A 17,671-nucleotide genomic window follows, 5' to 3' on the forward strand; every position below is an offset into this window, starting at 1 on the left:
AATTTCATTTAGTCTTTGCCTTAGCAAAGGAGGAGTTTGGTAGTATGCGACAGTGGTTGTATCCTGCTGGGCTGCTGGCACTGGTGCTCTGGTGTAAGCATCCTCTACACTCATCTTCTTACCACAGGTCACCTCATGATGCAGACGCTGCAGAAGATTGGAGCTGCAGGCTGGTTTGTGTCCCAGACACTGTGGTCGGCCCTGTTGCTGGCCATTGCTGCTCCAGGTGGATATTTTGGGTCTCTCTGTTAGCATTTGCTCCAAAGCTCTTGGCAGCTCAAGTGCCTGCAATAAGTCTCTTACCTAACCAAATAAAAGTTTCAGTTTAAGCCGGGCGCCGGTGGCTCACGCCTGTTATCCTAGCTGTTCAGGAGGCTGAGATCTGAGGATCGCTGTTCAAAGCCAGCCCGGGCAGGAAAGTCCGTGAGACTCTTATCTCCAATAAACTACTAGAAAACCAGAAGTGGTACTGTGGCTCAAGCAGTAGAGCGCTCGCCTTGAGCTGAAGAGCACAGGGACAGTGCCTAAGCCCAGAGTTCAAGCCCCACGACCGACAAAAAAAAAAAAAATTCAGTTTAGGTTCCTGCGCTTTGATCTTGCTATAACATGCTTCATTCTTGACTAGAAATGCTAACCTCCTGATCTCTAGGCTGCATGAGCACCCTGTCTGGTGTGACAGGTTAGGTGCCAGACTGACTATTGGACTCACATAGACAAGGTGTATGATTGGGGCTTCCTGTGGTGACTCGCACCCTCACATTCTTCCTCCACTCGACTGTAGCTTCGCACCCCTCCGTGTTCCCATTGTGGCCTTCTCCCAGGCAGCCTCCAGGAGTGTGTTTCTCGGCACACTCACAATGCTTGCTCTGTTCTCTCTCTTAGGGAAGGCAGCCTCCAGAATGTTCTGGTGGCTAGGGGTTGGATGGTACCAGTTCGTTACTTTGATTTCTTGGCTGAATGTGTTTCTTCTTACAAGGTAAGGAACCCAATTCCTTGTCAACATGGTGTTTGAAAGAACCAGTTTTATGCTTTTACTGGAGCTATTACTAGATTTGCATAGTATTTCATTATTTGGTATATTAAATCTTACATTAATATATCATTTTATAATTTACACAATGGAAAAGACAGCTGTCTCAGGGACCCAGCTGCAGGGTCCACAGAAGTTCAGTGCTCTCCCTAGACACCACTCCTGGCAGTGGGCAGCATCCTGGGGCATGGAGCAGGGCCTGACTGTCCTGTGGTTCCCACTTAGTGCATCGTGTACATGTGATCCTTGCATTTTGTTGGCAGGGTCTTCTGTGTGTATCAGAGAGACACACACACCTTGGAGACAAACTATAGCTGCATGTTTTCATTTGGGTGGGGGTATCTTTCATAAAATTATCAGAAGGGGAAATAGGATAGTGAACCCCACCTTTGACTTTTTGCAAGTTAAAAGACTTTCTTTTTGTTCCTAGGTGCCTTCGAAATATTTGCAAGATTTTCCTCTTGCTCCTCCCACTATTACTCCTACTAGGTGAGGAGAATTTGCCTTGGATGCTTAGATAATCAGGCTGAACATACTGGTGGCTTGGGGAAGTTGAGCGTTTCAGGAGCTTTGGGGAGCCTGGCACAATGGTTCTCTCTTCTGTAGGTGCCAGCCTCTTCCTGTGGGGCCAAGGTGACTTCTTCTCACTCCTGCCTGTGCTGAACTGGACAGCTGTGCTCCCAGCACAGAGGGTGGATGATCCCACGGATGTGCTTAAGCCTGGTTCTTCTTACCAGGACCAGCCTCTGCAGGTAACTTCGACTGGTGCCCAAGCTCTCAGTATACCTAAGGGTGTCTGCATGGGCAGTTCACCAGAATGCTGTAAAGCAGGGTTTACAACTCTCTATGTGTTCTGGAATAGCTCAAATAATACATAAGTAAATAATCTCCTTATTTGGCTAGTTCTAACTTAAAAGCATATATGACTTTGTAAAATGCAGAAAGTATGAAGAAGATGAGGTCACACAAGGCTGTCTTTTATGCAAGATTTTGTGCCACTCTGCAGTGTCTATCCCTGCAGTCAGCACCCTGCTATAATGTTGCCTTTGTTTTCACTGAGCCCTCCTGCTTTTCTTCAGGCTTATGACCAGGCTGCGCGGTGGCGCTGGGAGAGTGACATGGGGCAGCAGGTGGCCTCTTTGTCTGCACAGTGCCACAGCCATGATGAGAAGCTCAGGGAACTGACAGTCTTACTCCAGAAACTGCAAGTGCGAGTGGACCAGATGGGCAATGGCAGGGAGGAGCTGCTTTCCTGGGTTCAGGATGTGGTCAGGCAGCACCTGCAGGACATGGAGGCTGCTGAGCCACCAGGAACTAAGGTAAGGCCCAGCAGCTCCAGGGACAGATGGAGCTTTTTGCATGCCACCTTGTGAATTTCTCCCATCCTACATGTTAATGTTGGTAAATGTACCACATCACTTCTCATTTAGCTGACATGATATATAGGAGACAGAGGGAGGAGGGAGGGACTAGGGACCACCTATGCCTTCCAAGGACACGCCCCCCCCAGTGACCTACTTCCTCCAGCTAGGCCTGCTGCCTAGCTACAGCACTTGGTACATTTCAAGGGCCCAGTAGCCACATATACCTGGTAGCTATGAGCTGGACAGCTCAGGACAGGAAGCCACCAGGAGCTTAGGGCCAGCTATTGTGTTTGTGCACTGGACCATCTCTTTGGCTGCCCTACATCCCTCTGCTGTAGCCCACTGCCAGTCTTCACTTTGTAGATCACTTCCTTCCTCCATGTCTGTGCTGTGGTCAGTCAGCATGGTGCCCTTCTTGTGCAGTGCAGCTATTGCCACCCCATTTCAAAGGGGTCTTAAGTCACCTACCTTCCCCAGAACTCTGGAAACCAGGAGTTGGCTTTTTTCATTTAGCTAATGTTCCAAATACTGCATTCATTCTGCTCATTTGAGCACAAAATGCCCATTGCCTAATCACTTTTTTTATTTTTTTGAGATAGGGTCTCACTGTGTAGCCCAGGCTAGCCTTAGCCTCCCAAGTGCAGGTATGGCCAGCGTGGCCACGCCCCCCAGCCCTAGTCACCTCTTGAGTAAGTTACTTACCTGCAGAGCGCTCAAGTCTGAGCCATGTTCCCTAGTGCTCTGGGTAAGTGTCCTAGTGCTCCATCCTGGTCATACTTACAGAGGTGAGTAGCTGTGTCATGGGTCTCCATCATGGCTTGTACTTTGGAACTTTAATGATTGCAGGTGCCTAGACATCTTGGTAGTACTGATCCATTTCCTTCCATTAGTGCCTCCTTGGCATTCATTAATATTCTTTTTTTTTTCTTTTTTTTTTCTTTTTTTTTTTTGCTGGTCGTGGGGCCTGAAATCTGGGCCTGGGCACTGTCCCTCAGCTCTTCAGCTCAAGGCTAGTGCTCTACCACTTGAGCCACAGCGCCACTTCCAGCTTTTTCTGCTTATATGGTGCTGAGTAATTAAACCCAGGGCCTCACGCATGCAAGGCAAGTACTCTACCACTGAGCCACCTTCCTAGCCCTCATTAATATTCTTAATGTTATCAGAAAAGCTACTTGTGCAGTTTTACTTGGGTTTCAGATTTCCATCTGATAGGATGCCCATTTAGCCATTGGCCCCGAATTCAAACCCCATTTCTGGGGCTGGGATTGTTATTTAGTGGTAGAGTACTTGCCTACCTTGCATGAAGCCCTGGGTTCCATTCCTCAGTACAACATAAACAGAAAAGGCCTTGAGCAAAAGAAGCTCAGGGACAGAGCCCAGACTCTGAGTTAAAGCCCCAGGACTGGCAAAAAAAAAAGAGAGAGAGAGAGAACCCCAGTTCTGCCTCCCCTCCCCCCAATTTTTTTTTTTTTTGATTGCTTGCAGGTACTGGTGGCTCATATTTGTGAGCCTAATTACTCAGGAGGGTGAGATCTAGAGCGTCCTGTGCAAAGTTAGTTCAAAGAAAAGGCTGTGAGTCTCTTGCCATGGCTTAAGTGGTAGAGTACCAGCTGAGCAAACCAAATTAGCAGCCAAAAAAAAAAAAAACCCAACCAACCACACAAAAAGGTGTTCAGAGTCAAGGGTTAGAGATGTAGCTGCTGAGGTCTCATTGATGCTGGTCAGATTGGTAGGCCAGTCTCCTACTTTGCACACTCTAGTAGCACTTGCCTGACCTCCAGTTTTGTTTGTAGCCTAATTTTGCCTACATTTGTTCTTTAATTTTCTTTCTCAGACTGACTTTATGACTTTGTACCATGAACATGAAGTACGTCTCTCAAACCTGGAAGACGTTCTTAGAAAATTGACAGAAAAATCTAAGGTATTTATTCTTGGCCTTATAATGATAGCTCCAAACAATAAAAGAAAAATGAACTACTGTGGATAATTTGGAAAGTTTCTTAGCCATGAGCAGGCCTTCTTTCAGAGTTGCATCTGCTGGTATGTTTCTTAAAACTGGACAAGTGGTTTCTGATGCTCCCTTTCCCAGAGGTGTACATACTATTCATTGGGTGCTTGGACCAGTGGGCTGGACTGTAGCATCAGTGTGAGCACAGAGCAGGGCCGTGGGGTGAGGAGATATTCTGTTGGCTCCTGGGAGCTCTGAATTCAAATCCAGCCAGTCCCGTTCCAGAGCCCACCTCTGGACACTCTCAGCATCACACATCGTCCGCTAGATCATGTAGTTTTCAAGGGGAATGAAAGACTAAACATAATTTGGATCACTTGGAGACTGGCAAAGCTAGAGTATTTACATAGGGTCAGGGCTTAGCATGGAAACAGGCCTAGCAGGTGCTCATGTGTCACAGAGCTGAATTAAACATGATTTGCCTGGGGGCCAGCAGAGTGGGGCCACTGAGGTCTTCAGTCATTGACCCTGTTCTTCTTGGACCATTTCAGACACTGGGACCCCAAAGGCACCTCACCTGGGCACCTAGTTCTGTGTGGGAGCTCAGGGGCTAAGTTCAGTGCTCTTCCTGACTCCTCAGGGCAGACAGGTTGCCCCTCAGCTGCTTACTGGGGGGCTTCTCGCCTTGTTTTTTGTTCCCTGCCCAAAGCTGAAGTAAATCTGCCCCTAGGCAGATCTGGACTTGAAGTTCATACAGTGTAAGGTAGTCAGATGTGATGTGTCAACCACTTCTCCCTCCCTAGGCCCTCCAGAAGGAACTGGAAGAGACCAGGCTGAGGGCAGTTGGGTAAGATGACTTTGAGTTGCACTCTGTTGTGTCTGTTTCTGACAAGGTGCTGGTTGCCCCACTGCACTTCAGTCACCCAAGTCACTGGCTTGGGGCCCCTAGGGCCAGGCAAGGCCAGGCAGCATCCCCTCCACAGGCACCGTGTCCTTGGGGACCTGCTCATGACAGGTGTGAGGGCCCAGTGGCCCTCAGGTGGTTAGGACTCTTCTGCTTACCAGCCTTTCCACTGGTAGCCATGTTGAGCCCCTCCCTGGGCACTTGGCTGTGACTGGGCCTCATGGCTCATACCTCGATGTCAGCTTACCTACTTGCTAGGTCCACTCTCCCTGTGCCTGCCTCCTCTACAGCCCTGCTCCACCCGGGGCTCATGCCAGCCTTTGCCCCTTAGCTTCCCGTAAACCCTGTGGTTGGCCACAGGGCCATGAGGAAAGGGACCTGGCACCCCTGTGTATCTGCCAGGGGTGATGTGGGCTCACACTTCCCACAACCATGCTCTCTGTTAGCGGATTCAATGAGCCAGTGTGGGTGTGGAGGGGACTGTTGTGAGAGAGGCTTTGTTGGGAGTCCCATAAAGTAGAATGGGCAAGCAAACTTCCATGTGTCCAGTACAGCTGTGTCGGTCATTCCTGTAGTCATTTAGACTCAGCTCACAGTGGTTAATTAATGTGTCTCATTTCTGAGGCCTTGAGTATAACGTAAAGGAATTAGACATGCTGATTTCTGGGGGTCCATTGAGCACCCTGGATGCTGACCCACTTTCCCTTCCTGGTGCTGGTCTCCAGTGAGGCAGAGGAGCAGCCCTTACTGTCTCGTGTGCAGCATCTGGAACGGGAGCTGGGCATGCTGAGATCACAGTTGTCGGACTGGCAGAGTCTGAAGGCCAGCTGTGAGCAGGTATGGGCCTGAGGGCCACCCTGGGGTGACAGGCTGCCTGACACCGTGTCTGATCTGGGTCTGTCAAGGTGTTCAGTTTCAGTTTTCTTCAAAACTTTTTTTGGAGGGTGGGGTCAATTGTAGGGCTTGAACTTAGGGCCTGGGCACTGTCCCTAACTTTTTGTTTTGTTTTATTTTTGTCAGTCATGGGGCTTGAACTCTGGGCCTGGGCGTTGTCTCTCAGCTCTTCAGCTCAAGGCGAGCACTCTACCACTTGAGCCACAGTGCACTTCATTTTTTGGTGGTTAACTGGAGATAAGAGTCTCATGGACTTTCCTGCCTGGGCTGGCTTTGAACCGGATACTCAGATCTCAGCCTCCTGAGTAGCTAGGATTACAGGTGTGAGCCACCACTGCCTGCCCAGAACTTTGTTTTTGTACCAGCCCTTGAGCTTGAACTCAGGGCCTGGGCACTGAGCTGTATTCAAGGCTAACACTACTTGAGCCATAGCTTCATTTCCAGGTTTTTGGTAGTTAATAGAGATAAGTCTGATATGGGCTAGCTTTGAACTGTGGTTCTCAATACTCAGCCTCCTGAATAGCTAATGTTCCAGGTATGAGCCACTAGCACCTGGCCTCAAAACTTTTCTAACCTGAATTTAAAAGGCTTTTTGTTTCATGAAGTTGAGGATTGAACTCAGGGCCTCTCACATGCCAGGCAGACACTGCCAGTAGAGTACCTCAAATACACCCTTAACCTCCCCTCAAGCACAAGTACTAGATCCTTGATCCTTCAGTTACATACCCAACCACATACTTGAAGTTTCAGAATGACCAGTTGGATGCTCCTTGAATTTTCCCCACTTAGTCAGTATGCAACCCTTGGTGCACATCTTCCCATGCTTCCGCCCATACAACCTCAAACTGACACAAAGGGTGACGGGGGGGGTGGGGGTTAGATAGAGGGAGCAGTGTGTTGGTGTTTGGGACTCTTCTTCCCAAAGCTGAGTCAGCTGGGCTAGGCAGCTTGCTCTCAGCCTCAGGCAGCCAAGAACCTCCAGCTGCTAAATAACGTTGCCCCCCGCCCCCATCCACATGGGATAGGAATGAAGCTTTCTATGAATGATGGCCAGGGTGGCAGCTTTCTTGGGGCCATTGATGCACTGCACACCTGAAGCCCATAGGAAGTGGTTACAAGTACACACACTTGGAACCATTGTGCATACAGATCTGGTCAGCATCCATGATATTTCATCGTAAGCTTGTTCATTTTGTGCTAGTACAGGTTTGAACTTGGCCTTATGGTCTTGCTGGGCTTCTTTGCCAGGCATATGTACTCTGCCACTTACAGCCTGTCTTTTTGATGGTTATTTTGGAGATGGAGTCTTTGGTCTTTTCTGCCTGGGTTGGCTTCAAACCGAGATCCCTCAGATCTCAGCCTCCTGAGTAGCTAGTATTACAGGAGTGAGCCACCAGCACTGAGCTGACTTTTTATCAGATTAGGTATGTTGAAGAACAGGGGCTCTGCCAACTTACCTCCGTGCTTGGCTTTTGGGAATGTGTGGCGGGGAGCACCAAGCAGCAGCAGTGGCTCAGAGGGAACACTTACTCTCTTGAGTGTAACATGAAGTTGTATTACTGGCATGATCGGTTTGTAAATGTGAGATACTTTGCTGAAGTGGTCCAGGGGACAGTCACTCACCTCCCATCCACTGACATCCCCCAGGTCGATGCCCGGGTCAGAGAAACCATCCAGCTCATGTTTTCTGAGGGCCAACATGGCGGCTCCCTCCAGTGGCTGCTACAGAAGTTTTCTTCTCAGTTTGTGAGCAAGGATGAGTTGCAGGTGTTGCTACAAGACCTGGAGTTGCAGGTGCTGAAGAACGTCAGCCACCATATCTCAGTGACAGGACAGGTCCCAACGTCCGAAGCCATTGTGTCTGCTGTGAGCGAGGCAGGGATTTCTGGCATCACAGAAGCGGTAAGTGAAGATGCAGGCCAGCTTCCATGTCCACCACACTCACTGCCCAAGCATGTTTCCAGCACACAGGCCTGGTATGACATGTTTGAGGCACAGGGTCCAACCCTTCCTGGCTCTGTAACTACTACTGGTGCAAGGTAGAGGGTGCAGTGTTGAGAGTGGCCCACAGATGTCCCCTCAGTGTACGAGGTTCCTGACCTTGGCTTATGGCACTAACCCGAGATCTCTCTTCCACCTGGTGGCTGGGCCTCTGGTCCCCTCTCCAGCAAGCCCGTGTCATTGTGAACAATGCTCTCAAGCTCTACTCCCAAGATAAGACTGGGATGGTGGACTTCGCTCTGGAATCTGGTGGTGAGTAAGAACCACTGAAGGGGGTGATCACCTGTTGGTAGGAGTGGGGAACTTGAAAAGTCCTGAGAAACCTTCAGGAATGTTTACCAGACTGAGGGCAGAGTTGTTCTGCGTGCTTTCTTCTGACCAGCTGTCTGTTGGACAGAGGCCTGGAGTGGCCTGGCTGCGCTAGGCCTGTGTTTGCAGAGTATGCTCCAGGGTTCTGAACACTGCAATTGGGCCGGACACTGTGCCTGCAAGCTGGCTGTAGGGCTTGCCAGAGCATAGTCCATCACCTCACTGGTGGTGCTGCACCCCACCCCCGCCCCCACCCCCAGGCCAGGCCTGTGAGCACTCTGTAGAGACCTGGGAATGCCAGCACAGTAAGGACAACTCAGGGAAGGTCTTGCCACCAGAGGTGGCACAGAAAATTAAGGTTTTCAGAGGCCAGGGAGGAGCGTCAGAGATGGAGGACAAGGGTACAGTCTATTTTGACTTGGTGCACCAGCTAGGAGGTCTGGCCCCATTGGGGCCCAGTTTATTCTTATCTCAAAAGATGGTTGGCGTGAGTCACTACCTGCCCAGGCTGGAATCGACCATGGTGCTGTAAATGCTGGTGAGAGTCAGCATATGATTTATCTAAAGTGGTTTTTTAGTTACATATTTTGAAATGCATTAACTTAGGAAGTTGTTTTCAGCTTAGGGGCATTGAGTGACATTTGAGCCCAATGGCTTAGGACAGTGGTGGTGATTTGTTGCCAAGAATATGTCAGATTTCTATGTTACTCACCCAGAACCCCAATGACCCAGTGAGGCTGGCCCACACCTGTTCCCAAATACTTTTAGGGCCTCACAAGCCAGAGATGCTCCTGAGCATGAGGGGGGTTCAGTGGTTCACAAATCCGAGTGTCAGTCATCTACATCAAGACCACTTTATGTTCTTGTTAAGAAGGAAGCTCCTAGCCGGGCGCTGGTGGCTCACGCCCGTAATCCTAGCTACTCAGGAGGCTGAGATGAGGATCGAGGTTCAAAGCCAGCCCGGGTAGGAGAGACCGTGAGACTCCTATCTCCAATAAAAACCACCAGAAAACCGGAAGTGGCGCTGTAGCTCAAGTGGTAGAGCACTCGCCTTGAGCTGAAGAGCTGAGGGACAGCGCCCAGGCCCAGAGTTCAAGCCCCACGACTGACCCCCCCCCCCCAAAAAAAAAAAGGAAGCTCCTCCCACCCCTTCTCAGAGATGTGGAAGGGATCATTATACATAGCACATGCAGAGGCCATTGCTGCTTAAAATGTAGGCTCTGAGGAGTTTCTAGTTCTTGTTATTCATTGTTCTTGCAGAGGGCAGACAGGACTTATTTCTGTAAAGGTCACCATCTTTAGCCAGGTGCCAGTGGCTCGGGCCTATAATCCTAGCTACTCGGGAGGCTGAGATCTGAGGATCACAGTTCAAAGCCAGTCCAGCAGGAATAGCCATGAGACTCTTATCTCCAATTAACCACCAGAAAACCAGGAAGTGGAACTGTGGCTCAAGTGATAGAGTGCTCGCCTTGAGCTGAAGGACAACGCCCAGGCCCAGAGTTCAAGCCCCATGACTGACAAAAACAAACAAACAAAAAAAAAGGTTACCATCTTCAGCTATAGTTTGGAAATAGCTAGTGTGACACAGTGTGGGCGCCATCACTGCCAACTTGTTCCCGCTCTGGCACTTTGCTTGTGGTAGGAGTTGTCATAGTGATTCATCATTTGGGGTGGGCCCTGCCAGCTAGCACCAGCACTTTGGTACTCTTTCATCCTCATTCAAAGGAGCAAACACTCATTTGGAGCTGCTTTCTCTAGCAGTTGACACTATTGGTAGGGTTGTTGTTTTTTTTAGGTGTTAGTGGGATTTGAACCTAGGGCCTTGTACTTGTAGGCAGACACAGTGACTGGCTGCCACCCATAGCCCCACTACACCATACCACACACACCAGGACCACACCATACCCCACACACCAGGCTCCCACTGCTGGGTGGTGGTTTTTAGAACACTGTCATTAGGTGTGTGGCTGGGTGACAGTGAACACTGGCGCAGTTCCATACATGGACAGGCTGTGTCCTGTTCCATGTAGCATAGGTGCTGAGACTATGTCCCTGTACCCCAGGTGGCAGCATCCTGAGCACCCGTTGTTCGGAGACCTATGAGACCAAGACAGCACTGCTGAGCCTGTTTGGAATCCCACTGTGGTACTTCTCCCAGTCGCCCCGTGTGGTGATCCAGGTGGGTGACGTTCACCCCACCCACCCTGTCCCTCAGGGGTGAGGTGCAGGTATGAGCCACTATGCCCAGCCCTTTTGTACCAGGTGGTGTAGGAGCCCTGAGCAGACTTGGGAGACAGTCCCACAATGGGAAACAGAGCCTCCACCACCTGGCACTTGCGGGTGGCCTCTGGCACTGGGTGTGCAGTAAGTACCCCATTGGACCCCTGCATGAAGGTCTCTGGCATGGGCTGCCTCACAGGACCTGCCCTCAAACACATTGATGCTTCCACTTCTGTTGCTTCATTCTACACTATTGGTTTTACAAGTTAAAAGGAAGAACTGAAATCACTGGGTACATGCATTGTGCCTCAGAGCTAAAATGCTGTCTTGAACCTTCCAGTAATTCCTTTCGTGTAAATACCACAGGATAGCTGTCTGAGGGAGCCCAGGAAGTGGACCATTAATTATTATTCAGTTTGGTTACCCAGGATCACCCATGCTCAAAAAGTATTACATGGAAGATTCCACAGTATAACTTAGGAAAAAGTGATTCATTATATATTGTCAGGAAAGAACTTTGTACCGAGAATTTGTAATTTTGGGAAAAAAAAAATGCCCTCTCCAGATGTGTGTAGCAGGCAGTGGTAATTACTTTGACAGCTGCTTGTCTCAGTGTCTAGCCTGCGCTTGAGTCAGAATTAAAGGAAATTTTCTTAGAGGTGTCTTTATCAAGTCTGGGTTTCAAATACCAAATAAATAGTAAATACCAAATGGGCTTTTCTCTGTTAATTAAACTTCATTATGACTTAATATGGTATGGTTCTAATTTTGGAGTTTGTTCCCTCAGGCCTTAGAAATAGGACAGTTTAGCCCAGGCAGGAAAGTCCATGAGACTCTTATCTCCAATAAACAACTAGAAAACCCGAAGTGGCTCTGTGGCTCAAGCAGTATAGCACTGGCCTTGAGCTGAAGAGCACCCAAACCCAGAGTTCAAGCCCCACGACTGACAAAAAAGAAAAAAAATAAATAGGACAGTTGAATTTTCAGACTTTTTTTTTTTTTAATCTGAGACCAGCACTCAAACTCAGTGTCTTGACACTTTTGCCCATTGGCTGGTGCTCTACAACTTAGCCACACTTCCAACTCCAGATGTTCAGCTCTTACCTCATGTTCACATATAAGGAGAATAGACTTGATCCTGTGTATGTGTGGGAAGGAAATGGTGGGCAGGGGGAGTACTACCTGAAGGAGGGCAGTGAGTCCCTGCCCCCTCCACTCCTCCAGCAGCTACCCTGAGATCTGCCTGTTCTCACATCCCCTGAACCTTTATCCTCTGTAGCTCGGTGGAGTCCGCATGACACAGGCACAGGTCCTGGTGACTGGCCCCATTCTGATGCTACCTCGAGCTCCCATCTGCCAGCTGGCTCATTAGCAGATAAGACAAGTCCCCTCAGCTAGCAGTCCAAGTGGTGGACACCAAACGATAATCTCCCCGTATCAGCATTTACTTCCCATCTGCCTTATCATGCACATGGGGTCTCTCTCCTGTGTCTGAAGTATGCTTCCTCATCTTTAACACAGACTTGGACCTGCACACAATAATCATCTTTCCCAGCCTGCATGACATGTTTGGTTTGTTTGTTTTAATGCTTTGAGAGTCTCATTGTAGCCCAGGCTGGCCTCAGCCTGCCAAGTGTGCTAGGATTACATGTGTGTACCACCATGCCTGGCTTCATGAACCATTCAAAATATCTTTATTTCAGTCGGGTGCTGGTGCTCACACCTGTAATCCTAGCTTCCCAAGAGGCTGAGATCTGAGGATCACTATTCAAAGCCAGCCCGGCAGGAAAGTTTGTGAGACTCTTATCTCCAGTTAACCACCAGAAAACCAGAAATGGCGCTGTGGCTCAAGTGCTCACCTTGAGTTGAAGAGCTGAGGGACAGTGCCCAGACCCAGAATTCAAGCCCCATGACCAACCAAAAAAAAAGTCTTTATTTGGTCTTTTTTTTTTTTTGGTCTGTCGTGGGGCTTGAACTCTGGGTCTGGCTGCTGTCCCTCAGCAATTCAGCTCAAGGTAAATGCTTTTACCACTTGAGCCACAGTGCCACTTCTGGTTTTCTGGTGGTTAACTGGAGATAAGAGTCTCACAAACTTTCCTGCCTGGACTGGCTTTAAACCAAGATCCTCAGATCTCAGCCTCCACAGTAGCTAGGATTACAGGCGTGAGCCACTGGCACCCAGCTAGGCTTTGGTCTTTATGTCTCTGTTGATTCTGTGTCTGCGGGCATGTCTCAGTTCTGAGGGGTTCTGTTTTTCCTTTTCCTAGCCTGACATTTATCCAGGGAACTGCTGGGCATTCAAAGGTTCCCAGGGGTTCCTGGTGGTACGGCTCTCTATGCTGATTCACCCAACTACGTTCACTATGGAGCACATACCCAAGACACTGTCACCCACTGGCAGTATCTCCAGTGCCCCCAAGGACTTCGCAGTCTATGTGAGTGCACCCCTAACTCAATCCTCCTCCACCCTGGGAGCTTCCCAGCATTCTTGTTTTCCTTAGCCCTGGCCACGTGGTGGTTAGGAGACATCCAACTTTCCCACAAAGCCACCTACAGGCACATGGTGATTGTCGCCCAGTTCCTGTGCAGTGAGGCAGGTACTTTATTTAACGACAGAATACCTGGGAATTACATCCTTTTTTCTTGGTGGGACTGAGTTTAAGTCATCAGAGCCTCAAACTTGCTAAACATGTGCTCTATTTTGAGCCAGCCTCTTTTTGGGTCTTGTTTTGTACCTTTATGATCCTTCTGTTTGTGCTTCCCTGGGTCACTGGGATGACAGGTGTACCACTTTACCTATCCATTGTACTTCCTCTATAGCTTGCAATGATGGGCACCAGTCACAGCTCTCCTCCCAAGTAGCTAGGATTACAGGTGTGAACCAACACATCTGGCAAGCGATATATTCTTCATTCATTTTTTAGGGGGTGCTGGTGGAGGAACTCAGGACTTTGTGCATGCTAGGCAAAGCTCTACCATTGAACCATAATCCCCAGTGAAACAGAGTCTTGCTATGTAGCACCCTATTTATTATTATTGAGTAGTTGTACCAAGGGGTTTCAATTCCAGAAGTCGGGTTATAAATGTGATGCATCTTGTTTTGTCTTTTTTTTTTTTTTTTGGTCCGGTTGTGGGGCCTGAACTCTGGGCCTGGGTGCTGTCCCTCAGCTCTTCAGCTCAAGGCTAGCACTCTACCACTTGAGCCACAGCGCCACTTCCGGCTTTTTTCTTATGTGGTGCTGAGGACTCGAACCCACGGCCTCAGGCATGCAAGGCAAGCGCTCTACCACTGAGCCACCTTCCCAGCCCATGCGATGCATCTTGGTCAGTGTCATCATGCTCCCAAGTCAGTTTTGAACTTGGTTGTCTTGCCTCAGCCTCCTGTTTGTCTTTTAAAATTTATAAAAGTAAAAAATTGGAAATAGGTCACCCATAATCCCAGTACTTATGGAAAGCCACCATTACTTCTTTTTTTTAAGTCTTTTTTTTTTTTCCCCTTGAAAAAAAAATGTAGTGGGGCTGGGAAGGTGGCTCAGTGGTAGAGCGCTTGCCTTGCATGCAGGAGGCCCTGGGTTCGATTCCTTAGCACCACATAAGAAAAAAGAAAAAAGCCGGAAGTGGCACTGTGGCTCAAGTGGTAGAGCGTTAGCCTTGAGCTGAAGAGCTGAGGGACAACACCCAGGCCCCTGAGTTCAGGCCCCACGACCGGACCCCCCCCAAAAAAAAACTGTAGTCATAGCTACTTGGGAGGCTGAGGTGGAAGGATGTTAGTTTGAGCCCAGCCTGGGCAGCTACAGTATACCAGATCCTATTGTTTTTTCAGTATAGTTGAAATAATGTTGTTTTGGTTTGGTGGTTTGTCTTTGTTTTTATGCTGGGATTAGAATTCCAGGGTCTAGTGCTTGCCAGGCAAGTGCTCTTCCACTTTAGGCACACCTCCAGTCCTCTTTGCTTGTCTCACTTTTTGCCTGGGCTAACTCGGACTGTGACCCTATTTATGCTTCTTATATAGCTAAAATGCTAGGCAGGCACCACTGTGCCCAGCATTTATTGGGTGAAGTAGAGTCTCATGAGCTTTTTTTTTAGGCTGGCAATCCTCCAGTTTCAGCCTTCTAAGAAGCTAAGATTACAGGGACGAGCCACTGCACATTGGTAGGTAATCCTGTTCTTAAAACTGTGGCCTGCCTTATAAAACAAAAGTTTAAGCTGGTGTCTCTGACTCATACCTGTAATCCTAGCTTCTTAGGAGGATGAAATCTGAGAACAGTGTAGCCAGTCTGAGCAGATAAATCTGAGAGACTCTTACCTCTAGTGAACTTGAAAAAACTGGAACTGGAGGTATGGCTCAAGTGGAAGAGATCTTGAGACTCAGTTCAAGCCTCAATATCAGCAAAAATAAAAGATCTGTCATACACACTCTGCATGGCTGTTAAGTTGCTGAGTGTGGAAAGTGCTGCTGACTGGGCGCCATGCTGACCAGCTGTACACTCTTGTTCTTCACAGCCCAGTGCAGGCCATGTCCACTGTTCACACAGATGGCCAAGAGCCCCTGAGCCCAGCATCCTTGTGCCATGAACTGCTCTGTTTCTGTCAGCCAACTGCTCCTTCTGAAATGTGCATGTGTCAGTCATCCCATCAGTTATCCTCATCTTATGCTCACTGCTCCAAGTTTTTCCTGCAGCATCTTTTATGCATGGCAAGACTTTTCCTGTTGTGAGATAGACATTCAAATAGCCCCTTATCTTTCAGTCATAGTAAAGAGACCATACATAGTAGTGTTAGGTTCAGTTGCGTTGCTGGGCAACGCTCAGCAGTGCCTACCTCCTTGCCTTCTCACACTGGAGCCCAGCCTGGCCAGCCGTCCTCTCTGCTCTCACCCTACACATGGCCCTGGCACAGTTTCCATGGGAGCAGTGCCTGCCCTCTAGGGCGGCCTGGACAGTGCTGGGCAGCAGGTCCATCCCTGAGTCAGGCAGTAACATGTTGCTCTCTACCGGCTGGTGTTGTCTCAGGGCTTGGAGAGTGAGTATGAAGAAGAGGGGCAGCTGCTGGGCCAATTCACCTATGACCAGGATGGCGAGTCACTGCAGATGTTCCACACGCCGGTAAGTGGACAAGGACCAACAGGAGGGGCAAGGGCTAGCCGTGGCGGGCCACACTGGTGGGAGACAGGCTACCAGGATTACCTAGGGTTCCCGGAGTTCTCCTCATCCTCATCGCCTATGAAGTAACTAGGCTGTCAGGTACCACACCCAGGGACCAGAAGGACATGGGGCTGGTAAGTAGAAGTGAGCAGGCTCCCCTCTATTTCAGGAGAGGCTGGACAGAATGTTCCAGATTGTAGAGCTCCGGATTCTGTCCAACTGGGGCCACCCCGAGTATACCTGCCTGTACCGGTTCCGAGTCCATGGAGAGCCTGCCAAGTAGAGACTCGCTCTGTACATGTGTGTATATAGCAGTCTGCCTCGGAGAACAGGAACATGGCTCCCCCATCAATAAACGCCCAGGTGGCAGCAGGTGTCCGCAGGGCCCCAGTGCAGGTCTCTGCAGACTCTTGAATGTATGGCTCTCACTCACATTCACTGTTTTGGGGATTTGTTTCTAAGCATGGAGCTGCTGTCTCTCAACCCCAGGGAGCAGCGCTGGGCAGAGCTGGCAGAGCCCTGGCTCTGCTTGGCTCCAAGCACTTCAGGATGCAGATGTCTGTCTGCTAAACCACATTTTTTTCAGGGAAAACTGTCACCAAATCTTAAGGTCGGAGCCCCTCCTTCAGGGCTTTCCCTCTTCATAGCAGGCTGGGATCCTAGGTAGGAAGGGGCTGAGGAACACCACAGGGTCCCCAGCATGTCTTGGTGAAAGTTGGAATGTGACCCTAAAGGGGACAGTGCCCATCAGGCTCCCCCTCCCCACTCATGCACAGTTGAAACACAAGACAGGTCACCCTCTGGTAGGTTTGGCTGAGGGGACACCAAGGCACCCAGCACTCTGGGGCTACCTTCTACTAGCCCTGCTCACTGGGTCACCTCATGACCACTCCTGAGACTCAGTGTGGTTATAATTAATATTTAATGTTTGGGCAATTTTATGAGCAGACTTTATATAATTGAGATACCTACAAGGCACTTAGTTTCACCTTAAGAACTGCTTCATTGGTTCATCCAGCAAGGTCGCTGTGCCTGCCAGTTGTGGGGGGTGGGTTGGGCTTGTGGGGGGCTCAGGCTATGGGATGCCAGCCTTCACAGACCTTCACATGCTGCAGGTTGCATATATGGCAGAATTTCCTAGATAAAACGCAATTTTGCGGTTGGGGTGAAGATATTTTGAATATTTATTTTTAAAGATGCAAGATAGGACTTTGTGCAATGTATTTTTGTAAATGCTTTTCAGAATATTTGTCTTTGGTAGTGCTTCTACTGCCACCAAATTGATGCTATTGAGATGTTTAAATAAAAGAGTTTTAATTTTTAAAAGTGCATGTGGTATTTCAAAGGAACAATAAAGTGTATTTCTTTTCTCATTTAGTCTTTTATCTCTCTGCCCATGGGGTGGGGAGGGACTTGGGTTTGCATCCTCTGCCATCCAGGCTCTGCCCCAGGGGCACTGGCATTGCCATTCCAAGAGGGTAGCTGACCAGGTGCTCCTGGCTAGGGTGAGCCTTGGTAGGTGGGACCTTGCTGGGTATGCACTAGGTTCCATCCCCAGCACCCAGCTTGAAGAGACATTAGGAATACGGGGTGTGTGCGTGTAGGGGGGGGGTTGTCCTCAGAGGCTGGCCCAAAAGAGGCCTGGTCCTCATGCAGAGGCCACCCCTGGCTGCTCATGAATCTCTGGTTTCTATGAAGCATGCCTTCCCAGTTAATGAAATGTCTATTGGAGATATTCTCAAGAATTGAGTGACTCTGGTTTAACTCCTTGTCCATATCGACAGCCATCTTCAATTTACAAGTGTTCCCATGGTTTCACAAGCTGGTGTTTTAAATGCAGGAGACAGCCCTTCTCCA

The 17,671-nt window shown here is 49.2% G+C and overlaps 1 protein-coding gene across 6 annotated transcripts in view; it reads left to right on the forward strand.

Moving 5' to 3' along the window:
- The window catches only part of Sun1 (Sad1 and UNC84 domain containing 1), a 52,532-nt gene extending 35,345 nt beyond the window's left edge, over positions 1-17,187 (forward strand). For 4 of the 6 annotated variants that reach the window (XM_070033379.1, XM_070033380.1, XM_070033383.1 and 1 more), the window contains 14 exons: positions 128-226; positions 883-976; positions 1,461-1,519; positions 1,637-1,782; positions 2,110-2,349; positions 4,229-4,315; positions 5,146-5,189; positions 5,972-6,083; positions 7,788-8,042; positions 8,309-8,393; positions 10,514-10,629; positions 12,938-13,105; positions 15,683-15,775; positions 15,984-17,187. In XM_070033379.1, the coding sequence (XP_069889480.1) occupies positions 128-226; positions 883-976; positions 1,461-1,519; positions 1,637-1,782; positions 2,110-2,349; positions 4,229-4,315; positions 5,146-5,189; positions 5,972-6,083; positions 7,788-8,042; positions 8,309-8,393; positions 10,514-10,629; positions 12,938-13,105; positions 15,683-15,775; positions 15,984-16,097 (1,712 nt within the window). In that variant the 3' untranslated portion in view covers positions 16,098-17,187. The remainder of the gene's footprint in view (positions 1-127; positions 227-882; positions 977-1,460; positions 1,520-1,636; positions 1,783-2,109; positions 2,350-4,228; positions 4,316-5,145; positions 5,190-5,971; positions 6,084-7,787; positions 8,043-8,308; positions 8,394-10,513; positions 10,630-12,937; positions 13,106-15,682; positions 15,776-15,983) is intronic. The other 2 variants (XM_070033384.1, XM_070033385.1) reach the window with 1 other exon arrangement.
- The last annotated feature ends 484 nt before the right edge of the window (positions 17,188-17,671 follow it).

This window comes from Dipodomys merriami, unplaced genomic scaffold (assembly GCF_024711535.1).
Source record: "Dipodomys merriami isolate MVZ:Mamm:240054 unplaced genomic scaffold, mDipMer1.0.p SCAF_22, whole genome shotgun sequence".
Taxonomy (NCBI): Eukaryota; Metazoa; Chordata; class Mammalia; order Rodentia; family Heteromyidae; genus Dipodomys; species Dipodomys merriami.